General features: G+C 42.6%; 1 protein-coding gene across 1 annotated transcript; it reads right to left on the bottom strand.

The window, feature by feature from the left end:
- Positions 1-946: 946 nt before the first annotated feature.
- Positions 947-19,173, bottom strand: lmbr1l (limb development membrane protein 1-like). The gene is made up of 17 exons (XM_015967887.3): positions 18,953-19,173; positions 12,333-12,417; positions 10,302-10,335; positions 9,904-10,043; positions 6,070-6,173; positions 5,853-5,976; positions 5,697-5,765; positions 5,547-5,611; positions 5,325-5,397; positions 5,159-5,245; positions 5,002-5,078; positions 4,840-4,917; positions 4,687-4,760; positions 4,438-4,528; positions 4,276-4,342; positions 2,825-2,986; positions 947-2,357 (listed from the first exon to the last, which is right to left on the bottom strand). The coding sequence occupies exons 1-17, from the start codon at positions 19,013-19,015 to the stop codon at positions 2,272-2,274; spliced, it is 1,479 nt and encodes a 492-aa protein (XP_015823373.1). The 5' UTR covers positions 19,016-19,173; the 3' UTR covers positions 947-2,271.
- Between the last annotated feature and the right edge of the window lie 216 nt (positions 19,174-19,389).

Raw genomic sequence — 19,389 nt, 5'->3', positions numbered from 1 at the left:
AAATCAAGATGGGAGAAATTAATCAGAGCTGGGGATTTTCTTGAACATACTTCAGAAGAGAGGAGAGGAAATGAACAATAGGCAAGGAAAAGGAATAGAAGAAAGGAGGTTTGGATGTGAAGGTTTTTGTTTTAAATCTGGCATTCGCATCGAAGTGGGGAAAGCGTGGGCCACGGCTGTAGTGGCGTCGTGGGTGGACACCGCTGACAGACAGGCCAAAATATGGCTTTCTTCTGCTGCTGATTAAAGAAGTCCAACAAAAGGGTGGAGGGACGCAGAGGATAGATGACCTTAACCTCCCCTCAGACACACACACACTAGTGTTGCTACATTTTAAAAAATGTAACCGCATCAAAGGAACGGGTTACTGTAAAGGCACCTAGATGTGTACCCAAGAAATCCCCACAAAGAAGTTGAAGGTGTTCTCTGAAAATCATTTTTTCATTATTTCTCAGATTTTCATGCAGGCTAAACATGAAAATAGTCTCCTACACCTATTTCCTGCATTAGCTTCTGGTAGAAAATAGGTGGATTTGAAAAGCCTGACAGTGTCAACGTTCATAGACCCATCCATCTTGAGTAGCAACAGGACTGTTGTTGGATTAGCATCCAGCAATCAGCAGAGAACATCCTGGCTATAGCAGAAGCTAACTGTTAGCATTAGCAACTCCACCACACAGCAGAACTACTCCAGGCTTGTTTGTGGAGATAAAACATCAATGTTGCAAAGTAAAGAGTCAGAGTTGAGTTTCTGTTAGCTAATCAGAGCTGAGATGTGTAAATATCAGAAAGTTAGGCTCCAAATCCTGCCGGCTGAAGCCCTCCTCTGATCTGGCTGCCTCGTAGACCCTGAAACAGGCGCCCCAGAGCTTTTTCTACCCAGAGTATGACTTACAAGGCATTCATTCCTACTAGAGACCATTACAACAAACAAGTGAATCACACCTTTAACTTATTTTTTTTATTGTTTTCTACTTAACGCTGAAAACAGTAAACAACTTGAGAAAACGCCACTTTTTAAAAAAGTGAACTACTTTATCTTTCAGGAAAACATAACACATTTGTCAGAAGATTCACAAATTTTTAAAAGGATGAGCAAACAGATCCCAAAATGCCCCAAAAATGAAAACATTACAAAATCCCTGTTCTAAAAGCCAGAAAGAACAAATCAATGGGTAAACTTGCTTCCATAGAAATGAAGCGCAGAGTAAAAACTACTCAACACAAAAGGCTCATGTTGAATTTAAGATGCACTGCCCCCTGCTGGTCAAACTACCAGCCAACCTGCTGATACAGCAGCTTAAACATAAGATCACCTCCACACACAGTAGATGATGAGATAATGCTGATATTATGGAATTTATGACAGGATGAATGAACACTTGGTAAAAGCCGGAAGGGCCGACAGTCACATTTGGCATTTGATTTAAAAAGAAAAACATAATCTCAAGCACACAAACTCACGTGCAACCTAGGAATAAAAACTAAACGAAGAGAAAATTCTGAAATGACTTATGGTAAAAATACAAAACGTGTGCTTTTACAGTATCAAAATATTGCACAGTCCCACTAAAGTTCATAAAGAGTCACAGTTTCAATAGTCAAGGCAGAGTTTCATCCTGAGGGAGACATGTTAAAAAGTTCAGACAAATATATATATATATATATATATATATATATATATATATATATATATATATTTCAATCACTCATCACATTAAAAACACTTCGTTATTTTTAACCCACATATTATTTCTCAAGGAAAATCCACTCATTCAGCTGAAGTGGGCCTCTTAATTCCCTGTATGCCCTCCAGATCCAAAAACAGCCGATGGTGTCGTGTCCCATTTCTTCCCATTTACATATCAAATATAAAACTTTGGTATAAAATAAACCTTAAAGTAAAATATTCCCAATCTTAAAACAGTGGTACAACCTCAGTTTTCCAGGGACCCTAAAGGTACTACAGAAGGACGACACGGCCATAACGTGAATGACATGTCAAAAATAACTCAGCTGATGTTTATTGCTCAGGATGGCAGGACTGCCAATATGGCTTTAGTCTTTTTTCCTCTCTTGGTTAGTCATAAACATGACTCAGCTGAACACTCGCACTGATCCTTGCAGGCATCTTAATCTTGGATCCATATTTGCGGCCGGCCATCTTCAGACTGATTCAGTACCGTCTTTGTTCCAAGGAGAAGGGGGAACACTTGGAAGGCCTCGGTTTCATTTTGATGGTTTGAAAAACCAGCAATAGAGATGAAAAGGTCACTGGATTTTAGAGAGCCCACTGGCCAGGAGGAGTCTGAAGGGGATGGCAGAGCGTGACACAGTTATGGGTAGTCTGTGGAGTCCTGCAAGGAGAGAGAAGAAAAAGCTGGTTGATTTTTACTGAGTGGAAACTTCCAGAGCTGAGGCAGATTGCTGATTTAGGTATAATAAAAGTTTATTAATCATTGAACAAAAGTCATCTGGGAGGTAATGGAAAAGTGCAGGAGAGCCTCTATGGAGCAGAGATGATATCAGCACTGAGGAAACAGATTACGTGAGTGTGTGTGTGTGAGTGCTTGGCTAGCTCATGTATCAAGTGCTTGTTTGTGTTGGGTGGAGGTGTAGAGGGTGTGTGTGTAATACAAGGGGTCCAGGGCGGTGTGCCTGAAGGTCCCCAACAGGACTCGACTCCCCTCTTGTCCCCATACAACTTCCTGAAAGGATTGTATTATTCTATCTGAGGAAGGGAGACCAGCCCATCGGGAAATGGGCCCCTGAAGTGGGACACTTATGGAACAGCTATCTAAGGACAATGTAGATTTAGACTAACCAAAGGCTCTGATGAGCTCCCTCTGGACGGCCCAGGTAACCGTCTTTATAAGCGACGCAGAAGTGAGAAAAGCAAACAGCATGTTGTAAAGGAAGACTGTGTAGAAGTTTCCAAGCCAGTTGTAGCGACCAAAGTCTCCCAGTAGGTCAAAGCGTGTGATCCCTGAAAGGAGCAAAACACGAGGGTGAACTCACAAAAGACCTGCTCCAGCTGAGCTGCAGCATTCATGACATGAACACACTCTAGTGGGCACTCTCAAAACTGCAAGTGAAGACTTTGTTTAGCATCTCTTCAGTTTATAAAAGTCCAAATAAAACATGTTCTATTAACATGTTTGACCCATTGATTTTGTAGCTTTGACAGAAACTTCTTACTTCTGCCAAAAATTTGTAGATTTTCTTCTCCAAGTAGGTGGTTTGGTTTTTTAACAACTGAAACTAAATTAGCTCAATATAGCAAAATAATCCAAACCTGTTACTCAACAATCCTCAACAACACAAACAGAAACTGAAGTTACGATCCCCATTACAGCTGGCTTCACTCAGACCAGACAGGTTTTAGCTGTTAAAAAGGTTTGAATGGATCCAAATCCAGACTGGATCACTTTTGTCCCAAAGCTGCTCTGACCTCTTGAATTTCAAAGTGTTTTATTTAAATGTCCGTTTTGCCACATGTAAAGAAATTCCTGTTAGCCTCTGGATGCAAAACCATCGATGTAAAGGTTTAAAGTCGGAAAAACTGCTATTACATTTAGCAGATCAAAGCGGTACACTTTGGTTTTCTCTGTGCTAACAGACAAGCTGTTCTTTAGTCATGAAGGACATCAGCTGCATTCCTACAAACAAACTTTAGGAAGTTAACAATTTAATAACTTTTTCACATAAATACACTAGAGATTTAAAAAAAATGTTTACTGTGCTCTCCATCTGTGCATTTCCTGTTTCAATTTCTGGAAAGTTAAACGCTCACCTTTAGACTGAAAATGCAAAATCTTTACATAATAAATCAATTAAACTGTTAAATGTATTTAGAATGTTTTAGGTTAATTTAAAAATTAGATTGTAAAGAGCTTTTATTTTATTTTGAAAGTTCAGTATACATCAATGTAGCTAGTCTTGGCTCAGACGAGTCAGCTCGGTCTCCGTGCTCTTCTGGAGGAGATTCTGCAAGCTGCTAAAAGCCACTCAAACCAAAAACCTGCAACTGGTCCAGATGGTGCTATGCCGAGTTTACACAATCACTGTTGCTCGTTGGATTCTAAAATAGTCAATCTGCAGCCCAAGACTCAGAGCTGAGGCTGCAACACTATCTAGACCATCACACTAACACTCCACAGGTAGGATAACACGAGCTGAGGCACTGCTACGTGTCCAACAAATAACAGGATTTGGGTTCCATCAGAACTGGAACAAGACTGTAGAGTTGGATCTCTTTGTCGGTCGTGTTCTTACCAAGTGTGCGTGAAAAAACCGGCAGTGCAGAGCTGAGGATCAGTAGTGACACACAGTTTGCAATGATCTGAAAACCAACATTCATGGGAGAGGAGTTAGCAAGGAGCATGTTTCAGGTGCATCTTGCTACTGGTCTAAACACCGGAGCTGGTTTTAACACACCTGTGTGAGGTTGGTGTCCTTTGCACGAGGCAGGAGGCCACAGAACAGAGAGGAGCTATAGAACCCCACCACTGAGGACAGCATCAAGTAGCTGACATTTCTCTTAAGGACAACACAGGCTAACAAAACTAAAAACACAAGTGTAGGTGTAACCGACGTAAACGATGAATAATTGAATTACTTCTCAGAAAACATAAAATAGATCACTGGCCTTTGAAGATGGTTACATTTAAAGGGCTGAAAGGATACAGGATAAGGACTACTTGAACTGCAGCACCCAGTGAGCCAAACATGGAGAAGGAGGCCATTCCCAGGTGAGGGTCCTGCAACACAAAAACAACCATTAGTGTCCACTGACGATTGGCTGTTATTGAAGTGTTAATGTTTTTTTTACAGCCCTACCTCCATTCCTCTGGGCATCGCCGTCTCATCCAGCAGCAGCTCCAGCACATTAAAGCAGACCATGAGTACGCACATCACCTGAAGACGCATGCAGGAACGTCACAAAAGTCTGTTGGTAAATCAAGATTTAAAAGAGCTGAGGTATGAAATGCAGACATTTACCGTCAGTGAAAGGAGCACAAGCATCACCAGCGGATAGCCCAGGTTTCGCTGCCATGGAGACGCTTTCCTGCGCATCTCTTTGGGGAAAAGAAAAAAAAAATGAGTGCACTGCAACTAACAAGTACACACTGTTGCCTCTGAAGAAAAGCCATCTTACCCAGAGCAACGCGATTGTTCCTGACTCTTTCGTACTCTTTTCTCATAGCCTCCATGTTCAGATTGACCCAAACTGACGCACTGGAGCCTTCAGACATCCCAGACACAAAATCACCTTTAGAATCCCGTTAGAAGACATGACGAAGGAGTATGAAGCGGACACTTACAGCTGAGTTTCCTGTAGAGAGAGTCTTCCTCAAATGTGGTGCAGCTGAGTGTATCTTCAACGTCCTCCAGCAGCTAAACAGGACAAGATTCATCGGCGTTTCCAAACCCACAGTTTAAAAAGCAATGGTCATAGCTGTGAGCATTTATTTTTCTCTACTTATTTGACAAGAGTCCATTAACAGCCCACACCAAGAGCCAAATTAGACTTGTCCTCAGCTTACCCGCGGTTTGACCAGCAGGCTCCCAGTCACACTGAACATTCGAGACAACCCAAAAGGCGTGCACACTGATGAGACAAAACACAAAAGATGATGTTCAACACTCAAGCACACAGTTTTAGCTGCTTTAGTGATCAGGACAAATATACTAACATAGAAGCAGCAGCACTCCAAACAAAGAGATGCCCGAGTACAGATATGGAAGGTAACAGTCCCACAGGTCTACGGGGCAAAGAAATACAACATGTGAGGAAATCAGTAAACCTACGTTATCAAGTCAACAAGGAATAGTTAGTAAAAGTGACTTACCGTAGAGGCTCTTGCGGGCGGCGTTGTCATGGAGGAAGGCTGATGCCACCCACACAATGCCTAGCACAAGCAGAGCTAGCAGCAGCAACAGCACCACTGCTTCATACACTCGGGCCATTACTCCCTACACAACATAAGATGCTCAGATCAGTTTCAGTGCAATCATTGTCTTTTTTTGAATGGCTTTTAAAATTTAGGGCCAAAAAGACGCCGGTACCTTTCTGGATCCTGCAAATCCCTCAGACTCAGTGAAGAAATAGGCAAAAGGCATGAGGAAGACCAGGGACAAATTGGAGAAGAGAAAAACTAGATTCCACAAGCCTGAGAAGGGAGGAAAAAACAATATAGTTTTAATTACAATAAAACATTGCAGCAGTACTACTATAAACCACCACGAGGAATCAGATTCCAAGTATGAAGAAACTGTTGCTTTAATGGACGCAGGAATGTGCAACAATCAGATATTTAAGAAATCTTAAGAATATAAGATATTTGATGCCTTATTTACTTTTAGTTTCACAATCTAACATCATAAAACAAAGTTTTATTTTGAAAAAAACTGAAAATCTCTTCTAAATTATTGCATTTTAAGCTCTACTATGCCCCCTGTAAGAACAGAGCTATTCTGCACACGGGCCAGTGAAGTATCAATTTGGAGGTCGTCACCCACCCGGGTCATGTGATGCTACACTACATCGAACAGGGAGCCGGCACGTGAGACGTCGAGTTGGACTTCGTGGATCCCTAAAGAAGCGGCTGGTCCGATTCGGCCCAGCTTGTGACCCGGTGGTTCCGAGACGTCTGATGTTTTACTCTGCACCCTGCCTTGTGAACTTGGCCGGCTTTGAGGGTGAGCTGGCACCACGCCACGGCCAATCAGTTCGAGGACCTCGCCAGAGTGGGGTTTGCTGGGAGAATCTACGCTCGGTTACAGGCTCAGAGTTGGAGGAGACGGTGCCCGTGCGTGATCCCGGTGCTACGGCCCCGCCGCAGACCCCGTTTGGTCTGGTCAATGCCAGGTCTGTGCAGAACAAAACTTTTATTCTTCAGGATTTTTTTATTCCACATGGCTGGAGTTTTCTGTGCATCTGTGAGTCCTGGATCCCGTTTGGTGACTCAAGCGCCCTGCTGGAGCTAGTACCACCTGGCTGCTCCTGTTTTAATATCCCTAGATCGCGGGGCAGAGGTGGTGGGCTGGTTGTTGTTTTGAAATCCAGCTTTCCTTGTAAACAGCTTACACCCACCATGTCATTTTCTTCCTTTGAACTGTGCATCTCCCCCCGCCTACTCGTCGTGCTGATTTATCACCCTCCAAAGACAGACTCTAAACTTCCTTAATGACTTCTATGATGGTGGCAGACTGCATCCTAAAATATGACCATGTCCTATTTTTTTGGTGATTTTAACATCCATATCTGCTGTCCTGGCAATGTGCTTGCTAAAGGTTTTTTGAATTTGCTAGATTCATTCAATTTGACTCAATGGGTATCGTCCCCAACTCATGCCAGGGGTCACACCCTAGACCTGGTTCTCTTTTGGTCTCCGTCATGAACCTTGAGACTTTTCCTCCTGTGTTCTCTGACCACTCTCCAATACTCTGTGATGTTACGTTGCCATGTCCTGTCCCTGTGTGTGAAACTCCAGCTACCAGGTTCAGAGCCCTGGATGCTGAAACTGTTGCAAAGTTTGTGGACTGTATGTCTGTAAGGTTAGAGACCTTTAACCCAGATCCATCTAACATTGATTATTACTCACAACACTTTGATGTACTTTGTAATCAGGTCCTGGACGTGGTTGCCCCTCTCAAGCTTTGCAATTCTAGGCCTAGGAGGGAGCCTTGGCTCTCTGATGTCACACGGGCTTGTAGGCGGGCGTGTAGAGCCTCTGAGAGAAAGTGGAAAAAGGACGGCCTACAGGTCTCGCGTGAGTTCTTCAGAGCATCTCTGGTTGCTTATCATGATGCAGTGAGGGTTGCTAGAATGGCCTATTTTGCAGACATCATCGAAACAAACTAAGAATCCCAAAATTCTCAACAAAACACTGAACTCTGTTCTGGTGTATCAGGAGCCTAGCTTCATGTCTCTTACAGCTGCTGGAAACTGACGATTTTCACAAATTCTTTGTTCATAAAGTATCGGGCATTAGAGTAGCTACTTCTGGTAACCCTATTGACCCTGTTCCAGTTCTTCCATCACCACCCACCCTGAGCTCCCTCAATACTGTTTCTTATTCTGAGCTGAGTAAGCTTGTTGCGAGGCAGAAGCCATCTGGCTCTCCACTTGACGTTCTGCCGCCTCGTCTCTGGAAGGCTGCCTTTTCGTGTCTTGGCCCATCACTCAGTCAGATTATCAATGGGAGCCTCAGCACAGGTGTGGTCCCAGCTGCTTTGAAAGCAGCAGTTGTTCGGCCGACCCTGAAGAAACCTCTCTCTCTCTGTGATCGAAAATTACAGGCCTATCTCTACCCTGCCTTTTACATCAAAACTGCTTGAGAAAGTAGTTTATCAGCTGCTGGTCTCACATTTAGCTGACTCTGATCTGTTTGAGGTTTTTCAATCAGGGTTCAGGTCTGGCCATAGCACAGTCAGCTCTACTGAGGGTCTTAAATGATATCTATCACTAGATCAGGGTACATCTGTGGTGCTTCTGTTGTTAGATCTGACAGCAGCCTTCGACACAGTTGACCACGCGATTCTACTCGATCGCTTGGAACGATGGGTTGGGATCAAAGGGTCTGCTCTGGACTGGTTTAGATCGTATCTCCACAACTGGACATTCTGTGTTAAACTAGGTGATGTTTTTTCTTCTTGGAAGGGGCTCCGCTGGGGGGTCCCGCAGGGATCGATCCTTGGTCCTCTTTGTTTGCCATTTATTTGCTTCCTCTGGGGTCAGTCTTTCGTAAACATGGCCTAGCGTTCCATCTCTATGCTGACGATTGCCAGATTTACTCTCCATTGTGTCAGGAGAAAGGTCACTCTATCCAGTCCTTTGTGTCCTGTATTAACAAGGTAAAGTCTTGGCTAATGGCCAACTATCTGCATCTGAATGAGGGAAAGACAGCTCATCGTTTTTCACCCCAAGGGTCATTATGTTGATCTTCGCCGTCTTTCTCCCTACTCAAAACTAGTTGCCACCAGTCTGGGGGCGAAAATTGACGCTGGACTTAAATTTGATGCTCACATTAACTCTGTGATCCGGTCCAGTTTCTTTCATCTTGCAAAAATCAAGCCTATGCTGTTGAGAGCCCACCTGGAGCGGGCGGGTACTCCATGCTTTTGTAATTTCTAGGCTTTATTACTGCAACTCTCTCTATGCAGGCTTGTGTCAGTCATCACTGCGTCGCCTACAGGTTGTGCAGAACAGCGCAGCAAGGTTCCTGACTGGGACCAGGAAACGGGACCACATCAGTCCAGTTCTGGCCTCCCTGCACTGGCTTTCGGTCTGTTATCGTTCACACTTCAAACTCCTCGTCTTTGTTTACAATTTCTTCCAGGGTGGTGCTCCCCCCCCTCTCTGGCCACACTCCTGAACAGACATTCCCCATCACGTGCTCTGCGCTCCTCTGACCAAGGCCTGCTTGCTGTCTCTCGTTCTAGGTGTCGTAGTCGCGGAGACCGGGCTTTCTCAGTCCTAGCACCGTCACTCTAGAACCAGTTGCCATCCTCATTTAGGCTGTCCCCATCTCAGCCAGTCTTCTATGAGTCTCCTAAAAACCCACCTCCTCCACTTGGCGTTCCCTGAACTTGTTTGAATTTGGCCCTCTTTTATGTTGATTTTATTTCCGTTTTCATTGGTTCACTCTCTCCCTTGTTTTACCCATTTGTCTTCTACTTTAATGTTTTACCTTTTTTTGCACTACTTGATTTGCCTTTATTTTCGATTTACTCATGTTTCACATTTCTCATGTACCATGTTCAGCGCCTTGGGCTTCCCGACAGGGTCGCTCGTGGAAAATAAAGCTTTGATTGATTGATTGATTGATTGATTGATCGAACAGGAATCATTATTTGTAACCGTTTGAACTTGTCAGCTGATAAAAACAAAACGTATACCATGGATGAGAGAGCCGTTGAGCCACTGCATGTAGTAGCTGTGTGGGAACATGAGAAGCACCTCGTTGGACAGAATGGAGATGGGGAGAAGCAGCACAGCACTCACTGAGACGGACAGGGTGAATGTGCACAACCACAATCTGAGAGGAGCAAAATAAATCATCACGTTAAACCTCAGTCTTACGAATCAGCGGTGAATATGAATAACAGTGCCAGCGTGAATGGACAAAGTACAGCCAGAGGCCAAGTTAAAACACACACACACACTACAGAATGACCTCTGATCGCTACTTGTGTCACATTGACTGGTATCCGTGTGAACGCTCATGGTGACACTCAAATCTGTGCTTAGCCTCAGGCTGTTAGGTTAGTTAATCATTAGAGTTTTTTTTACTTACGCAATTTTATTGACAGTTGCATCTTCAATATCATCTGTAGGAGACAAAAACAAGCAGATAGCATTCATTACAAAAGGAAATAGTTAGCTTTGCACGTGTGCAATCTGACTTGGAGGAAGAGTGGTTTGTTTTAATTAGGTGGTAATTAAAGATTTGTCGTTACAGGAAAGGTAGAAGATGCTTTCAGAACAGTGCTGTCCATAGTCTGGCCTGCTTCCCTTTTAGACTGCAATTCTAGAAATGTGTTCCCACCAAAACAAGCTTTTGATTTTTTTTTTTAAGTTGAGAGTTTCTTCTGTGTGGCCTAACAAAGATATAATACTCAATTTTGTTTTAAAAAACAAGAAACTAGAAATCGACCAGCCCAACAAATCCATCCATCCATTCTCTTCTGCTTATCCGGAGTCGGGTCGCGGGGGCAGCAGCCTAAGCAGAGAGGCCCAAACTTCTCTCTCCCCAGCCACTTGGGCCAGCTCCTCTGGGGGAATCAAGGCGTTCCCTGGCCAGCTGAAAGACAGTCCCTCCAGCGTGTCCTCCTGCTTTGACGTGCTTGGAAAACCTCACCAGGGAGGCATCCAGGAGGCATCCTAATCAGATGCCTGAGCCACCTCAACTGGCTCCTCTTGATGTGGAGGAGCAGCGGGTCTACTCCGAGCCCCTCCCGGATGACTGGTCTTCTCACTCTAAGGAAGAGCCCAGCCACCCCACGGAGAAAACTTATTTCGGCCACTTGTATCCGCGATCCCATTCTTTTGGTCACTACCCAAAGCTCGTGACCATGGATGAGGGTAGGAACATAGATCAACCGTTAAACAAACAAATCCATTTCTTTTATTACGGCAAATGTAAAAGACATTTTATGTAATATCTATAAATACTAGCTGATCGTTCACATATTTTGAAGTGGATTTCTTTGGCATGTGGTCTTGACCTTGCTATGAAGGATCATCAGTTTACCACTCAGGCCACAACTGATCTCCCATTTCTCCAAACCGAATAACATAAAATATTAAATGTTCATGTTCCAAAGAAACCCAGTTTCAAACATCTGAACTACCGCTTTAAGTTTCCCTGAGCTCATTAGTGTGAAAGTGGGGGTGGAACATTCTGTCCATGCAGGACTGGACCAAGACTCTAGTTAAACCAAATTACACAAAGGAAGAAAAAATTAACAACCTACATTATGCAGCTCATTGAAAATTCCTGTCAACACAGTTGGCTTCTGACACCAGAACATCGCCCAGTGCTGAACGTCTCACAGCTGTTTAATTACAGGGTACAGCCTGAGGAGGTAGAACCAGTTCTTCACAACTGAAAGTCACAAACATCTCTCGGTAAAGGAATTGCACAATTGTCACTTAGCTGCAGGGTAGAACCATGCTCATGTTTCTTGGTTCACAGAGTTCAGAACTAAGCTTATACCTTGAACCACAAACAAAAAGATGGCACTCCCTCGGACTACGCCTCAGTGGAGCAGAGATGACCACTCAAACAACCCACATCTGCTTTCAATAGTGACAGTTTATTGGGCTCGGGCTGCAATAATGTGCCCAGTCACATCTGATCACTAATCAAAACCAGTCAAACTGTCCAAGTGCACGGCGTCTGCTTATGGGCCACACAGTGTTGGCCCAAATAGGTTTTTCAGCACTGCTGTGGAAGAATAAAGCAGCAGAAATATGAGCTTTGTGATATTGTTGCCATTTTTCTACAAACCTGATCCACAGCCATACATAAATTAATGCATCTTCATCTCCAGGCATTTCTAGCCAAGATCTAAGACTCTTCAGTTAAAAACGCCCAGTGCAAATGTAGGTTGTGTGTACAGGCATGCAAGCACGGACGAAAATGTTATAAACAAAGACAGAAAAGATGGCGTGTTTGTTTGCCTGTTGCCAACGCACTAAGAAGAGAGAAATTCCAAAACTTTAACGTAATCAGTCAACATTGTTACTTCCCCTCAGGGCTGAAAGTTTCAGTCACCGTACCAACTGTAGGATATTTGTCCACATGCAGGAACTTCAACCTCACCTGTGACAAACTCGGCCGTCTTCTTGAAGTGAGTGAGAACGAGGTAGCACACCATGTAAAGGCACGTGAACAGGAGCACACAGATCTGCACGAAGAACACAAAATATATCATTCCTGCATGCCTTCGGTGTGAGACTGAAAACAGAGTGTGGTTGCTTTGTACATAAAATAAACAAGTAGCTTTGGTAATCTGTCTCAAACTGCTGCACTCACATTTTTAGTACATTTAAATGCAACTTACCAGACATGCATGGTGCATGGGGAAAGATGGGGTTACAAAAGCTAAAAATACTTTGTTTTTCCCAGCTAAAGAGACAGATGGAGTCCAAAGATTAACTCTGTATTACAAAGAAAATGGGGTCACACGGTTTCTCTCTTACTGAGATGGGGGGGGGGGGTGTCAATGAAAGACCCCAGACCACAAAGGTCATCTGCTGATTTAGCAATTATTCAAATTTAGGTTAAAACCTACAATTAAATCAGTAATCTATTGTCTGGCAAAGATCTCAAGTCCAAGAGTCTATTATTCAAACTCATCAGTCACATTTAGCAGTTTTTTTTCTACACAAATCTTCTAAGCTGAGCTGCATTTAAGTCATGTTCATGTCTGATTGTGTTCAACATGTCCAACAAAGACAAATGAACACATCAATAAAACATTTTTATATGTGGAGCTTTAAGGAATCCAGCCAGGTCTAAACTCTGGTTCCTCAGGCCAAACAATAATAAAATGGCCTATTTTTGATTTAACACTTTCTATGATTCTGCAACCGCCCAAGGCACTTTACAAAACACACACATTGGTCGGGATGAGCTACAGTGTAGCCACAGCTGCCCTGAGGCACACCGACACAGGCAAGGCTGTCGAGCACAGGTACACCATTCCCTTCAACCACCACCAGCAGGCAAGGCTGGTTAATGGTCTTGCCCAAAGACGCGACTGCAACAGACATGGCTCAAACCTGCAACTCTCCAGTTACTGAGCGGGCACTGAACTCCTCTGCCACTGTTGCCCGATGCTTTAAAATGTGCATAAATATATTAATAAAAATACCATAGAATAAAACAAAGAATGACATACCTATAAGGTATGCAACAATATGTTTTTTATGACATGAAACAAAGTTTTGCATGCACAAACATGCATTTAGCTTTCTGTCAAAATCTGGAAAAACATGTTTCCAAATTGTGCTGCATTTGGCTAAGTGGGAGTGACCGGTGAAGCAATGGTAGTACCTGCAGCAAGCAAAGAACAAAGAACCTTACACAAGAACTAATCCGCTCAGTCTGCAAAATGTTCAGTCCTGCAGTTTCATTCAGCAAGAGTCTGGCTAAGGGGAATCTAGCAGAAGAAAAAGCAGGGAACAATGGGTGGGTTTTGGGTGAGAAACAGGTGACCGGGCAGAATATTTAAATGCGTTTATCATCAGCATCAAGCAACAGTGTTTAAAAAGGTCTTCTATAGCATGCACGACGGACTTATGTAGAAAACAAAATCAAAAACAGTTTTAAATTAGTTGAAAGTCTAGTTTAACTGCAACGTGCACCAGAGCGTAGCAACCTAAGGCCCACGGAAAGCAGAAAAATAAAAAACACCTGCCCATAATCAGGTATTTCAAGTTGATATTTGAGGGAATTAATACGTCAATTCAGTGTTTGACCTGCCATTATTTCTAAGGAACACACCCTCACAATACAATGGCAGATGTTTTGTCTGAGTCAAGCAGGTCTTTTATAAATAACACACACCATTCTGCTAGGACCTTTAAAGTGACGACATCCTATTGCTTCCTGATGCCGTGTGTCCCATTTCAGCTGTGTAAGATCTTAATGTGACCTTTTATTTGATCCTCCCTGATCCCTCCAGGCTTCGTAGGGTGTTTTTATTCATGTCAACTTATTACAAAAAACTTTGCCAGATGCTGTTAGCAAAGAGGATTTATAATGACTAAATGAAGACAGACATCTGGCAGCAATCACATTTTCCCAGAAGGTTTTTCTGTTTCTAAAACTTGTTTTACTGCAAACTGTTATGTCATATTAGAACAGTGTAGGGCTGGGTTTGACGGCCTGTAACTAATAGCTCAATGTATTGGTGCTTTAATAGTATTGTATTTAACAAAATTAAAGGTTTAAAAACACACCAGTGGAATAATTCATGTTTTAATTTCCAAATACGACGTTTTTACATGCAAAAAGGAAACTAAATGTAGTAAATGCTTGGTTTAGACAGCGGCATGCATAAGCTGTTACTTTGGTCTCATTATAAAGATAACCATTGTGGGATTTGTTGGGATGTGTAACTATAATGTGATTTTGATGAAATGTAAAATGACATGAAACAATGTTAAAGGGGCAACGGTGGCACAGGAGTTAAGTGCTTGCCCCATATTTGGAAGGTTGCAGGTTCGAGCCTGATCAGTCAGTTATTGTTGTTGTGTCCTTGGGCAAGCGCCTTCCCTGCTGGTGGTGTTTGGAGGGACCGGTGGCGCCTGCGTACGGCAGACTCGCCTCTGTCAGTGTGCTCCAGGACAGCTGCGGCTACAACGTTGCTCATCACCACCAAGGTGTGAATGTGTGTGTGTGAATGACCGATTGTGGTGTAAAGCGTCTTGGGGGGTTCCAGGACTCTAGAAGGCACCATATCAAATCCATGCCATTAATTTACCATAAATTATTCATAATTAACAATTTTAAATTCCCACCCCCAGATTCTTTTGCGACAAACACCTTCACACCTTAAATTCACCACTTGACTTACTTTTGCTATGCTTCAATCCTGTTCTCTTGATACCAAAACACTGGATTAGAATTAGAGAAACTAGGCTCCTAGCAAATCAGACAAATAATACTGCAGACAGAGAGACACAGTTGTGTTTAACTGGATCGTAATGGTCGTGATATGGTAACTTAATGCATCTCACATGGAAAGAGTTGTGACATGCTGAGTATAGCTGAGACATGGTCCACCCCTTGGCCACACAATGAGAAGCATACTATCTGGTATGGATTCCTAGCCTAGTGAACTAAACCAAATTCTTGCTTTGCAAAGTCTAGGCACGCTCCATTGGAACCTCCGCAGCTCCTACCAGGACTCTGGCTAGCCAATCACAGCTCTCTAGAGGGGTTTCAAACACATAAAGAGCTGTGATTGGTCCATAAAGGTGGGCCAATCATAGTGCTTTATCTGCTTAGTGAACAAATCACAGAGCTTTATCCGCTTTGTGGGCCAATCAGGGCACTCTATATGCCTGGTGGGTGGGATGATGCAACAGAGTGAAACAAGAGTATGTCACATTCATTGTCCAGTGGAATGCGGAGATCATTTGAAAGACAACAGTAGAACCCGCCCCACAACCGAGAGCCATCAATGGAGCATGGACAGACTAAATAATACATTTATTTAGTCTGGCTTGCCAGTCTAATGGTTTCCTTCTAAATGGGGAAATCCATTTGATCTGATAAGAGGTCAGGACAAAACTAAGCTCTCTCCAAAACATCTACATTTCAGTTTGAATTAATTTTAATTTGATTTTACTTGTATAATACTGTATGAGAAGTGACTGTAGAAGACAATAACAAGATGGTGGGGAGAATTATGACTTTTATCTTAGGAGACCTTTGCTATGTTATATAATGTCCTGGTAGTTGCTCTTGCATCATTTCAACATTTAGGAAGTAAAACTGGATTCACATCAAGTTGTTTCCATTCCACCCAATGAGTATAAAAAAATTAAACACACATTTGCAGAGCTAATGCATTTCTTGCACATCAGCAAGTTTATTTTTCTATTTTTTGTACAATTTATATTTGTTTTTCAAATATGGTCATATGAATCAAAAACAGACATGAAAGATCTGTGTAAACTTGCTGTATTGTTGATTGTGCCTTAACAGATGTACTCATAAAGTAAGCTGAGGCTTGAGCTGCGCCTCGCCTGGAAAACAGATGAGAGCAGACGGAAGCAGCAGGGGAGTGGCTGAAAGCCGGACAGATTTCCCTACATGTGTAGCTCGCGGGTGACGATGGATGAAGATATCGCGTTAGCGTTCACACTTGTTTAATTTTCAATTTTAATTCTGGTGCCTGTTAGCAGCTGAAACACATCCTCAAGTGTTTGTGGATATCATATATTGTATATGAAGACATGACTGTAATAATAAGTAAAGGTTATCAGCTGTAGGTTCAGTGTGCTCATAGGAAACGTGACAAAAGAACACAAAACACATTTCTCTTTATGGCCTATATAGTTGTCATCATCAACATAACATGATTTACAGAATACATGTGACCAACTATCATTTCATGTTCTACCACCGGATGTTTGGATCAAAATATGAACCAATCAGATCTTCGATCAGGTGAGAGCCAGGCGTTTCCCGTCATCCGCTAGGTTTTGCAGCCGAGGGAGAGCAACTGCAGCGCCTTGCTCCAAAATCTGCGGCCGCCTCGATCTCACGAGGTTATCGTTGCCTACGTATGCATGACGTCAGAGCAAGTCGGCGTCAAGTCGGACACAAATCTAACCGGCATGCACTGCTCGCCGATCACCGCTGATCTAATCTGCGCAGAACTGGCTCATCTCGAACAAGGCCGAAGTTACATCAGTTCATTTCTGACAGCTCAGCTTCTTTTTGAAAGCAAACTTCACAAACACAATTCTTAACACATATAAGACATTTTAAGCAATCTTAGACACAAACGGGTCTCTCCTGAAAGCGAGATGACGACTGCGGCAAAGAGAGACGACCAAAGTTCACTACTGAACATTAAAGCCAGGTGCGCTTTGCTTTGATTTTGTGGTAACCATTTTTTAATTCATTTGAGCCTTTATTCAAATTATACTAAAGTCATTTTGTCAGGCTATGAAACAAATGGCTTAAAGACGAAAAATCCTTGCACACTGATCTTGCTTGTGATGTCACCATGAGAAATTTGCTGGTAAAATGCAACACAGTCATTGCAATCCTGCTCCTAAACAGGTGAATCTATGGGGCAAATACAAAAACTGCTAAAGGACTCGAACCAGAAACATTTGTACAGGAACTAGATTCTTCATTCTCAAACATAATCACATAACCATTTCCACTTTTCTACCCTATTTGTGAGGTTTGGGTGTCAGGCGAGCTTTGAAGTTATTTGCAGGCCTTTGGCCGTCCAGTGTGACCGGCTCTGCGAGAGCTTTTTGAGCACTCTGACCTCATGAAAATCTATGATTCTCATCTGCAATTCACTAATGAAAATAAGCCCAGGGATTGACGCAAACAACTACTGATGAGAGTAAATACAAGAGTAGAATTAGCATCATTAGCAGTGGTAGGGGCTACAAGCGGGAACATGTGACCAACTTCATTTAGGAGTGTTAACAACATCGCCTTTTTCTTTTTTCAGCTTTGTTTTGGTTAGCTGTCTGCCTTTTTTTTAGTGATATATCCTTTTCGTAGGGGTGCATTCGTGATGTAACGTGTCCTGCTAGAGCGAGACATCGTGCAGTCTGGCTCACTGAATTCTCGCGCCGTACAGTGATATGACCACTCCTGTGTGACAGCCGAAAAATGCAGAGTGGCCGGGGCTTTAGGGGGTGCATTTCAAGGAGTGGTAAGCTTGAGGCTTGCATCTAAAATTAGTAGCTATGGTAAAAGGGTTGTTAACAAAACAAGGTTATCACAATACAGTTGCTTTGTTTCACATTTGTAAAACTGAAGTTCTTTTTATTTAAAAGATTTTAATCAAATCTTAGGACTTCTTGTTGATGCTTTCTCAAACCAGCCACTGAAGCCTTTTCATTTGCAAACGAAAATAGAGGGTCTAGTTTTGTGTAAAAATACAGCTTTGGTGTGTAAAATTATAACATTTTTAAAGATAAAACAAAAACTTTGTCTAATTCTGACCCATAAAGCAAAAAATAAAAAAAATAAATAAATAAATCAATAAACACAAGGTCTTTGAAATGGTAATTATGAGTTTTCCCTTCATTTCCACTAGTCTGATCTGCAAAGTTCCTAAAATAAATGTATTCAGTTTATCTGATCATCTTTAAAAGACATTCTGCATTCACTCCATGTCCTAAAAGATGCACTTTAGGTTTTCTGACATCTTTTCCTGCAGGTAGAATTGAGTTTGGCCTGAAACGTTCTTAGACAACTAAGGTAGGGCAATCTAGAACCAAATGTAAGCTACCACTGATGCTAAAATGTGAATATGACCCAGAAAAATCCAAAGGAAAGGGAGCAACATGTGATGTTCTGTGTTTGGGGTTAAAGATCAAGATTCTCTGCCTTGCTGTAACCGAACAGATCATTCTGCAAAGTCTGAAGTTCAACGTGGACGTAGTTTTCTTTTTTAACTAAACCGAACCAGGGACAAAGACAGCGCATGTTAAATTAATCATTTACACTTCAGTAAATGTCTAAGATCATTTCCCACTAAATGTCAAGAATTAAGATCAAAATAAAACGTCAACTAAGCACAAAATCCTGAAATTTTGACTATTTAGTGCTGGAACGTGCATTGTATCCGACAAGAATTAGACAAAAACGTGACATATTTTTCATTGCACGAGAAAGGGCAGCACGTTGCGTTGTTTGCTGCGACCCCTCCACAGAGCTAAGTTACTTACTATTGTCTCCCGGACGCGGTTGTGGAAAAGTTGCTCTCTTATCGACACGTCGTCCGCTTCCATTATCCAAAACCATTACCAGTGGCATCGGCCTTAAAAGCACTGAGAGGACGTTTTAATTAAAAATGTAAAGCGCGGAGCATCTTCAAAGAATTCACAGCAGCGAACATACCCGCTGGCAGGCTGCGCTGAGTTTAAACAGCTTCTTCTTCTTCTTCTACGCTAATAAAAACCAGGCGGAGGAGGGACCGCCAGGGGGCGGGGCTTATGAGAAGGATGGAGCCCTGAGCCGCTCAGGATAGCCGTCAATCACTATTATTATTTTTTTTTTCTCATGATAAACAGATTTTACAGAAGTAATTCCGGTCTGATACCAAACATGATAGATCACTAGCATGGTGACATTAAGGAAAACAAACAAACAAAAAAAGATCAGA

The sequence above is a fragment of the Nothobranchius furzeri genome, chromosome 15 (genome assembly GCF_043380555.1).
Source record: "Nothobranchius furzeri strain GRZ-AD chromosome 15, NfurGRZ-RIMD1, whole genome shotgun sequence".
In the NCBI taxonomy this organism is placed as follows: domain Eukaryota; kingdom Metazoa; phylum Chordata; class Actinopteri; order Cyprinodontiformes; family Nothobranchiidae; genus Nothobranchius; species Nothobranchius furzeri.
This window is presented reverse-complemented; position numbering and strand designations above follow the sequence as displayed.

Bases quoted from the DNA above. Each gene is read 5' to 3' on its own strand.
- lmbr1l (XM_015967887.3), bottom strand. From the start codon at position 19,015: ATGGAAGCGGACGACGTGTCGATAAGAGAGCAACTTTTCCACAACCGC. The intron at 5,766-5,852 runs GTAAGTCACTTT...TTTGCCCCGTAG, and splicing joins CGCCCGCAAGAGCCTCTACG to ACCTGTGGGACTGTTACCTT. The intron at 5,612-5,696 runs GTTAGTATATTT...TTGTCTCATCAG, and splicing joins TGGAGTGCTGCTGCTTCTAT to TGTGCACGCCTTTTGGGTTG.